This window comes from Pteropus medius, unplaced genomic scaffold (genome assembly GCF_902729225.1).
Source record: "Pteropus medius unplaced genomic scaffold, Ma_sr-lr_union100, whole genome shotgun sequence".
NCBI lineage: Eukaryota > Metazoa > Chordata > Mammalia > Chiroptera > Pteropodidae > Pteropus > Pteropus medius.
In genome coordinates, this window is record NW_024343734.1 from 548,837 (window position 1) to 559,512 (window position 10,676).

The window sequence follows — 10,676 nt, forward strand, 5'->3', positions numbered from 1 at the left end:
CCCCAAAACTGTTATTTCAACTCCTCTTCCCCATCGACGATAGAAAACCAAGTTCTGTTAAGTTATTTAAGTCCAAACCTAGAATGTCTGTTCGATTCTTCTATTTCCTTTCTTTCCTACATCCAATGTCTCATTAATCCCAACGGATATTGAAATATTTACAGAGTGTACAATCTACGGAGATACAGACGACAAATCGGTAAACAAAGAGATAGTTGAATACATATATATTTACTTCCAAACTTCGCTTTCATAATATAACTTATTATATCTCTGTAGAGCATAAGCTCCATCGATGGGAGGGACCGTTGCCACTTAATCAGAAATTAGTTCCGAGCCCAGTGTAGGGCCTATTGTAGGTGCTCATGAAATTTTGTCAATAGAACAAATGAAACGTGGTCTGTCTTCCTTCTTCTGGAGGATAAGGAGAGAGGAGAAATCTTTTCTTTGCTTGAAACTGTAAATTAAACTCAAAATACCTATCGTTGCTCTGAGAACCCTCCCTGCTTACTGTAGAAGCAGCACAGTCCTCTCTGTTAGCTGCTGGCCACATGTCCCTACTGTGTACCTGAACTGAGGTGTGCTGTAAATTCAAAATACACACGGAATTTGAAGACTTTATATGAAGACAAGTACGTCGATGTCATTTAATTCTTATATCGATGACATGTTTAGATGATAATATGTTGGGTTAAATCAAATATGTCGTAAACGTATTACTAAAAATAATCTCACCTGCTTCTTTTTGCTTTTTAAAAAATATGGCTGCTAGAAAACTTGAAATTACATTTGGGGCTCAAATTATATTTTTATTCAACAGCGCTGTTCCAGGGAGATTTATTTACTCATTCAATCAATATTTATGGTTTCATGTCTTTGATCAATACAATTTGAAATTTTTCTTTTACTTGATCTTCTAGGCCCAATTCAGGTTGCGGCATCAACCGTCCTTTCCTTCAAATGTATCTACTGATTTTTAAAACTCAGTCAGATGGGCAGATAAATTGTTGCTCCATAATTTGCACAGTCGACACTGCACTCAGACCAAGAAGTAGGGTATCGCCGGCTTCTCTGGAACCTCCTCTTGCCCCTTCCTGCCCACTTCCTGGTCACTACCTCCAAGAGTATTTATTTACTAACTGGACTAGTAACACCCTCTACTGTAATCGTTTGTAACAGAAATTCTTGCCCTTTAATTCTGTAGCATCTCTACTGAACCACATTTGAGACTTTTCAAATGCTATTATCGTTCAATGCATTTGAGTTCTATTCTGTACCTGGTGGCCACTCAGATCGTTCCAAGGACTCTTCCGCTCTGGCTCCTGGGCCTCTCGGAAGGGACATCACTTCTGTATGGCTTGTTGGTGCTCGGGTGGCAGAGCATCTCATGTGGTAGCCACCCTGCCTCGGTGAGAAGTCAGGTCTCTAAGTAGATCTCGGTGAGAAGTCAGGTCACAGATGTAGCTGCAGACACAGACGGGCCCCTGCCGAGGCACAAGAGGGGAGCATCTTTGTTCCCAGGTTTGAGGAGCAGTCAGCCACGTTTATCTCTGCTACATCATACAAAGAAAACTGAACTCTACAGAGATGTGTAATAAAAGGAATCCCTTGGCTCTGAGATAACCGATCGTAGAAGTTTGTGATACATTTTTCATGAATGGAGACATCGTCGTACATATGTATCTGTCTGTATATGAATCTTTACATCAATCGAATCGCATCATACATATGCTACAGCATATAGATAACTCTATGCCCCTACTTCTGCTTATTGACCTTTTCACTTTTGCTTTCTAATTCGTTTTTGCCTTTTCTTCTTCAGGCAATAGATGGAGAGGAAGCAAGTTTCCATGGTGTGCGTCTGCAGAGCTCAGCCCCTGTGGAAGCCCTGAACTTTGGATCCCGTTATATTGTGTCTTGTACCGCTAACGTGGACATAACACCCAAGATCGGTTGAATGTGAATCTGACTCGACAGGTTTCAAAATGTTTTGTACTTTTGAAATAAATGGAAGCCCGGTGGAGGGTGTGTAGCTCAGACAATTCTTCTCTGAACCAGGTGTTGCTGAGTGCTAAGCTACACGTCCTTACATGGAATCATAATATTTCTTAAAATTGTAAACTTAAAAGGATGTTGACCTTTCTCTCTCCATTTTCCACTCAACTGGCCATGAGATTGCGTAAAAAACAAGGGGTTAGATTTCACTGGCCATTTCACCCTCCACTGCTTCAAGTCAAGTGGTGTGTTTCCTCTAGGAGTTGAAATTGTCCTACAGAAACCCTGGAGAAATCCAGCCTTTCTCTAAAGTCTATGCAGGGAAGATGAAGAAACCGATCCGATTTAAAATTACAGAAAAAAGACATCAGACTTTAAGTCTGGGAGACTTTGGTGAAGCCAGGTAAGTAAAAGAATGATGCTGAAATTTGGGGGAAGAAAAAGTCATAAGCCTCTACCCCGGGGTTGGAGCGAAATATGTCACAGGAGAAAGTCTGTTTGTGGTTCCATCCAAGAGAGGAGAGTAAATCTACTGTCGGTTGATAATCGACGTGAGTGAAACCAAGGTAGGTGGCAGGGGTCCATCTCGGGAGTGAAGTGAGTAAGTACACCTGGCAGTGGGGATGGAAACCCTTCATGTCTAAGAGGTAGTGAACAGTCCGAAGGAGCATAAAGTCTGTTTATTTCCATTTTCTGTGCAATTTCGTAATTGTTGACATACATGGAGACTGAGCAGTCGCCAAAGGAGGAGGTCACAAAATTCATCAGAGCTTTAAACAACTTTGGGGATTTTAAAAACCGAAACGTAAGACCATGTTGAAAGCTTAATGTAAACACTGTTTGTCCATTTTCTGAAATGGTGGTTCAATTGACAAATCTTCTGTCAACCTATAAGTATATTCAAAGTTCTGCACTATCAACAATCCTATTAAAATGTTTAAAAAATACATGTTCAGATTTACTCACTTAATGTTGGCATTTTATGTTTAAAACACATTTGCCTACACGGTGATTTTTGGAGGACAGCATGATATAATTATGTTATAGCCTTCTCATTTCCTAACAAGTGGGAGTTGAGACAATATTAGAAAAATTTGTTCCTTCCTCTGATCATTTCCTTAATGGGTGACGAATGACCTACTTATTTGGGTTCCATTAGTATATTAATGTCCAAAACAGGATCCTTACTTTAGGAAATGGAATTCAATTATTTCGGTGGGTTGCATCAGAGTTTAGATAAACTAAATAAGGGTATGTGATCGATTTCATCTCATCTTCTGATTTTTCTCTTTTTCCTAGTGGATCTCCAGTTTGGTGCTGCGTCAACCCCTGTCTCCCTGTCAGGTCAGTGAAATGTTTATACTAAAAGCCAGCAGGTTGGTTCCGATTCCAGGAGGCCTTTGAGCGGTATGATGTCACTCAGTGAGGGTTCATTCCTTCTATCCTGGTCATTTATAAAGTCTGATGTCAGAGACAGATACATGCAGTGAGTATGATTGACTTCAGTGAGTGTGTTAGGGTGTAATTTGCAAACTTTGAGCACGCAACCATGTTTGATTAGGGAAAGTATTTTGCACCTGAGGAACTACAGATTAAAGTATTCCGATATGGCTGGAAATTACACTTTCAAAGGACAAAGCGAACGTGATTTCCAGAGAGGCGGGCAAGAAAGAGAAGCTGAAAGTCTAAGAATGACAGTAGGAATATTTTGGACCTTTGGCTGAAAGCGAAGGGGAACTGTTAAAAGGTAGATAATAACGCGTTGACTCTTCTGAACAGAGGGGATGATTGAATGTAGGTGAGTCATGGACGGGAAGTGGGGAACCGGAATTTGAGACTGCAGTGAAAATCGAGAACAGCATTTCAGCCAGGAACTGGTTTAGGTTATTGAAGTTGGTATGTGGCAGAGAAAGAAATCATTTAAAATGAGGGCTCAAGGTTCAGAGGACCTAAGTTCCATCGTCCGTAAGTAATAGACTCGGGTCTCCAAATCCTTATCTTCTCACGCCTGCCTCTCCATTTTAAATTGCCCAAGGTAGCAATCTAGAATGTCCCGGATGTCCGTGTAAACAAACACCTGTGTGGCAAAAGACAGAAAGTTCAACCTAAATGGACTTAAAGGGTGTGTCCCAGCTTAGGTGAAAGCAAAGGTGATAGGCGAGGCTGACTCTCAGGAAGGCTGATCCCGTGGTTCAGATGTCTGTCAAGAGGAAGCTATGGGTCCACCTTGCTTTCTATATTGCTGCCTTCGATGGGCCATCGGTCTCCACACCTGTAAAAGTAACAAGCCTCACATCTCAAAACAGACCACACAGAGAAGAAAGCAAGCATTGTCTGGTCCCTGCCAACGAAGAGAAGGCTCTCAGGGTGTCACATTGGCTCGAAACGGTGACAAACCCATTTCCTAGCCAGCTTGGGTTGTTAGGACGGAGGTCCAGAGAACAGACTAGCTAAAAAAAAAAAAGTCGTGCCCCACACCTGGAGTTGCAACTGGGTTCAAACTCGACTACGCATCTAGGTTAAGAGTCAGGTAAAGATGACTAGACAAAATTCGAAGAACGTCCCTGTAGGTGGTGACTGTGTAGCGTCAACAGAAAGGTCTCTGTACTTCCTACTACATGGGGCTCTTGAGCAAGAGGCATCTACCATGTTGCGTGAAGGATGATATTGAAACTCATTCGCTCAGTCTACAAGACCCTTCGGAAGCTGCTCCCAGCATACATCTTGAATGAGATTCTTGCCCTGTACATCGTGACATCTCTTTCCTCCTCTTTTCTTTTTTTCTTGGCATCGTTTTGTATTTAATACCAAAATCCCACTCCTTCAAATCCTCCCCTGATATTAAATCTTCGGCGAAGATTTTGCTCTAAAGTCTAGCCATCTCCTTTATGGCATTAAAGTAATAAGAAATGGTGATGAAGATGATGATAAGTGCAGCTTATTAAACCTCTGTGGTGTGCCAAATATTATGGGTACCCATATTTGTGCTTTATGGCCACCATTTCTGTTTAGCCCCGTCAACAAACTGTGGCTAGGCTTCGCCGGAAAATCACGGAAGAGCATCAGTGTGAACGTGCAGACGGCCATGAAGTAACAATCACACACTGAGCATCTTTAGACACAGTGAAGCCATCATAGGCACGGACCTCACGCTCATGGGGTGTATATTCTGACAGGTGACAATAGAGAAACTTATTTTAAGGTGATTATTAAAATGCAGTCCAAGAAAAAGGAAAAGAGTGACGTTTATGCCCTAGTGCTGAAGACTGATGAGAAGTTGCTTAACACACAGGAGGAATGAAAAGTAATTCGGGCACTAGGAATAAGTTGAGGATCTTTCTACGACAGCGACTTCACTCACATTTAAGAGTCATTGAATGTAAACTTCCAATAACCTTTTCCATATGGATACCAAGACTTCGCAGAAATTTTATCACCAAATCACGCTGTTTGGTGATAGCCCCAGATGACTGGGCCTTCGTTATCTATGCCATTGTGTTAAGAAAAAGTTCGAGAGGAGTGAGCTGTACATAAAAAGCAATCACGCTTTGACTGAAGAAACTGAGGTACCAGAAAGTGGTATGGCTTGGCCAAGGTCACACGTAGAACGTATACAGACGCGCACCAACGTGTATGTATTCTGAGGATGCGAGATGGAAAAATACCTTGTCTTTACCCCGTGTTTCCTGTTTCTTCTGTATTGTATTTATCCAGTCAGATTTATTAGAAAACCCTTGGGTGGAGGAACAGGTCTATCTCCATATCTCCAGCATTAGGTACAGAAAATGACAATTTAGGAACCCGAAGTTTCTGTTTGATTGTTAGAGGGATGAGCAGGTGGATGTCCAATGAGATAGAGCCCATTCTAGGGTTCTGATGAGAAGTGAGAAGTAATGAGGGACAGGCTCTCGAAGCTTGGCGGAGTGGACGGGATTGAAGAATGCATGTACATTGTCTGTTTTTTGTGCTAGTTGCATGCCTTTGAGTCAGCTCCGACTCCTGGGGACCAAATGGATGAGTGACGGCCACAATGTCCCGTCCTCACCAGCCCTACTCAGCGCCCATAGACTCGTGCCCACGACTTCTTTTTATGGAGTCAGTCCAGCTCATATTTGGTCTTCCTCTTTTCCTGCCACCTTCTGTTTTTCCCAGAATTCCTGTCTTTTCCAAAGAACCCCACCTTCTCATGCTGTGCCCGGAGTAGGACCGCTTCGTCACTTATTATTGCCACCAGCGGATGTTTTACGCTGGGGACCCAGATGTTCCTCTTTCTGCTGCTCAGGGTGTCCATAGAGCTCTCCCCCAACTCCGTATTCCAAATGAATCAACTTTTTTCTCGTCAGCCTCCTTCACTGTCCACTTCTGCACTGGTACATAGTAATCAGGAACACAAAGGTGGGGATGATCTTGGCCTTGGTCTCCGATGACACGTCTTCGCTCTTGGTGATCGTTCCTATTTCTTCTGTTGCTGCCCTTCTGAGTCTCAGCCTTCTCGATTTCTTGGTTGCAGTCACCATTTGAATTGATGACTGAACCGAGGTTCGGCACAATCATCTTTAACCATTTCAGCATCTCCATGATCTCTGTTAATGTCGTACATTTCTTCTGAAGTCATGATTTTTTTTCTTCTTGATGTCCAGATGCAGTCTCGTTCTGGCACTTTCTTTCGCTTTCATCAGAAGTCTTTTTCAAACGCTACTTTCTTCTGGTCAGGTGGTGTCATCTGCGTATTTTAAGTTGTGGATATTTCTTCCACCAGTTATTTCTCCTCCTTCCTCTGAGCCCAGCCCCGTTGGTTCACGTGGTGTGTTCTACGTTCCAATCGTACAAATAGGGAGACAAAATTCACTGAGCGTACCTCAATTCATGGGCCACTGAAAATGGACTGCGCATCCTGAGAATGCGTGTGTGAGAGATTTAGGGAACACGCGAAGGGGGACGAGCGACATCTCCACACGGAATCGTGATTTTCAGCTGGTCCAGAACCCTGTGACGGAGCTGTCCTCCGAGTCTACAACGCTTCCTTCCGTTCAGGTGCAGCCTTTGTGAAGAAGCAATGCCAGCCTCTGCAAGCCCGGATAGGGGACCCAGATGGGGTCCTGGACGATCTTCAGGACACTGAGGTCCTCACCGAGGGTGAGAAGGGGCTGGTGTAGCAGGAGCCAATGCGGCAGAAGAGGAACAAGACCCTGCTGAAGACAGTGGATCAGAAAGGGCCCTGGAGTTGCTCTTCAGAAGCGTTAGTGAACGAGAGCCTTACCTGATGCTCTTCCTCAGCCAGCAGACTTTGTGACAGTGACTCAGACAGACAGGACTCCAGTGTTCTCCGCTGGGAATGGAGAAGTGAAAATGTGACCATTGAGTCCGAGGCAGAAGAGGTCCAGGTAACACCGATCCATCTTGAAGGCTGATGTGTGACCTGGCAGATACCTAATATCCTAACCTCAAGAATATCTGAAGAGAGTAGTAAGCCCACTAAATATTATCGAAGGAGGATACAAAAAATCTATTTCACCTGTTGACACATTTCTTGGAGACTTGGGTGGAGGAAGGCGAAGGCAGGTGTGTTTATGGTCAACAGGGTCTGGAGAGGCGAATGCTTTTGAGTAACTGGAAGGCAATTCTAGCGAAGTCACAACAAGAGGGAGGAAGGCTTCTCAAAACTATCTGCTGAGGATATTCGAGACATCTACAAAGATTAATAGTGGTGGTTTTTTCATATGCTGCGCCTTTAACATTTTATCTACTACGATAATTACTAGAATAATATAAGTGCATTTGACGAAATAGAGCCCAGAAAGAAAAGAAAATGTAAACACGGGCAGAAAACCTTTCGCCGCTGGTCCCAGGAACGGACGGGTCAAATTTTCCTGGAACATCTCCGTGGAATGCAGAGATGGAATGTGGAGTCACGGTCCCCACAGGAAGAAACGATGGAGCGTTCCGGTAATTCCGAGGGACGGAACTGGACACTCGGATTCCACCGTGTGACTTTGCCATGATCGTTCGGTTGTCTTTTGATTAGCGTTTGGGTGGCACGTCAATCTCCATCTTTTGGCTTCCAGCCTACTTATTATATTTGAAGTGAGTTTCTAGAAGACGGCATACAGTTGGGTCTTTTGGGGTCTTTTTTAAAAAAAATCCAATTTGACAATCTCTGCTTTTCATGGGCGTGTCTGGCCATTTACATTTCATGTAATTATCGATATGTTCGGATTTAGCCTAGGTCAGCCATTTTATTATTTGTTTCCTGTTTGTTACTTTTAGATTCCTGTCTCTCCTTTCTTGCCTTTTTAAGGGTTGTTTGAAGAGTTTTCAGCATTCCTTTTTAATTTATCTATTATGTTTTTGACAATATGCAGTCACCTATATATTTTTTGTGGTCGCCTATGTTTTAGTGATTGCACTAGGGATGAAAATATACACATTATTTACTATGCATCACTGTTTACTAATACCTTTTCCACCATTTAGGCCATGGCGCCTTTCACTTTTATGACACCGCTGTTTTCAATATCGCCTGTCTCTTTACGTATATAAATTAAAATCCCCATCGGAAAAATGTTCTATATGTCTTTTACGTTCAATTGTGGACTGTGTTGCAAGGGACCCGTGAAAAGTGTCACATTACAAGACTCTGGCTCCTGTTTATGTGCAATGAAGAATGTGGGTTTTTTTTTTTAACCTTCTATGAACGGGCATTTTAATGTCGGTTCGGTTTTCAAAGGCTTCGTAGGTTTGTTCTGTGTACATGCCTATAGGTTTAGATAGCTCACGTGAGCTCAGTTCTCAAAATTCTTGGGATCCTAAGGGCCGAGGGTGTGGGCATAGGGGTTCCTAAATGACTTCATGAGTCCGCATTCTAGAGCTTCTTCTGTTATTGTCATAATGGGAACAATGGTATTTTGTGGCTTTCTATATTCTACCCCGAAGTAGAAGCAAACTTTTAAATTCGATGGTAGAACTTCATAATTTTGCCTGCGAAATAGAAAAATACCTCAACTACTTTTTTTAAAAAGGACAAAAGCACAAATTATTAAGAGTCAGATGGATAAATTTGAGTATGTTAACAATAAGGAGCCAAAAAAAAAAAAAATCCACAAACTGGCAAATGTAATCAGTAGATTATTTTAAAAATATACAATGAACTGTTTAATGTCAATACAAAAATATAAAGCTCCTGATTTAAAATGGGCAAATGTTATGAGTAAGATTAAACCAATTAAAAAAATTTCAGCTTCTAGTTACCAGGGGCCTTGTATAAAAACTGTATGGAGACAGCCTTTTACTTCATCAAATTGCCAATGTTAGAGTCTCCAGGATCTTGGAGAGTATACGAAAAACATTTAAGTACCATTATTTATTATGTAAATGTTCACTTTGGAAACTAATTTGAAACCACAGCGTGAAATGAAAGAGACACATACCTTAGTGCCAGATTTTCTCGCCTTTTTATAAACTCTAGAAACAAATGCAAGTATCTGTGCTCCAGGAACACGTGGAGACCCATTTACTTTGGCACTCTGGGCCAGAGAAATAAGTCAAAATAACCCAGATTTATCAACCTGAGAATTGATCAAAAATCACGGTGTAGTAATCAATGAGAATATAAAGCATCGGGACAAATGAATTAACTTCGACTACCAATTTAACCTTCTCCAATTTCACAAATATATCTTCGCGGATAAAAAATTAAAAAATCGAGTTTGATAAGAATACATACGGGATAAGGCTACGCACAGGAGGTGAAATCAAACATTATTTTAACAGAACATATAAACATTATTTTATATAATGTTTATATTAATTTATATAAACACATAAACATTATTTTAACAGAATTTTAAATGTATAAGAAAAGGCAAAACGATGGCATGTAAAAAACATTCTAGAACGGTTAGCCCTAATTCTGAGGATGCAATGAACAGCGTGGTGACTACACTTAATAAATTCTGTATCGTAGACTTGAAATCCGCTGAAAGAGTAGATCTTAAGTGTTCTTGCCAAATAAAGACAGAAAGAATCAGTGTGAGGTAACAGATGTGTTAATCTGTTGTGGTCATCATTCCACAACATATATGTATATCAAATCATCATGTTAGACAATTTATTTGTTAATTATACCTCAATAAATCTGGTTTAAAAGAATGGTTAACTCGGAAGGCGAGAGGAAAGCATGGTAATGTATAGAAGCCCGCACAGATGTTCAGAGTTATCGATAATTTTCTATGAACTGAGCCGTCGTATGTGAATTTAGGTTCTTTTATTATTTTTATAATTTAGGTTCTTTTATTATTTTATATTGTGTACGAAATATTTAACAGTAAAACGTTTGGAACTATTTAACATATATTTTAATTTTAAAACGAGAACCGGAGTGCACAGTCAACCGTGTGCATCACCATCCTGAGCAAGACCTGTGACGGCTGGGTCACAGTAAAACTCACCGCACTCACCTGTGCTTGCGCTTTCTAGAAAGCGAAGGAACTAAAATAAACAGAATATGAGCAGGAGGCGCTGCTGGCCCTGGTGACGAGTGAGCGTTTGGTGACGCTCGCCCTGGTGACGAGTGAGCGTTTGGTGACGAGTGAGCGCTTGGTGACGAGTGAGCGCTTCGGCGGAGTGAAAACTAACGTTGAACCGAGTTTACTTTATCCTGCAGTTGACTAAGGGACATGAAT

The 10,676-nt window shown here is 41.6% G+C and overlaps 1 protein-coding gene across 1 annotated transcript; it reads left to right on the forward strand.

Annotated features, from left to right (window-relative positions):
* Window positions 1-228: 228 nt before the first annotated feature.
* On the forward strand, window positions 229-7,846 carry CARD8 (caspase recruitment domain family member 8; the record flags this gene model as incomplete). Its single annotated transcript, XM_039868602.1, is given in 7 exon segments — window positions 229-247; window positions 1,809-1,952; window positions 2,239-2,372; window positions 2,374-2,398; window positions 3,295-3,339; window positions 7,030-7,209; window positions 7,212-7,846. Coding segments are annotated over 7 exon segments (624 nt in total), but the record flags the coding sequence as incomplete, so codon positions are not given.
* Between the last annotated feature and the right edge of the window lie 2,830 nt (window positions 7,847-10,676).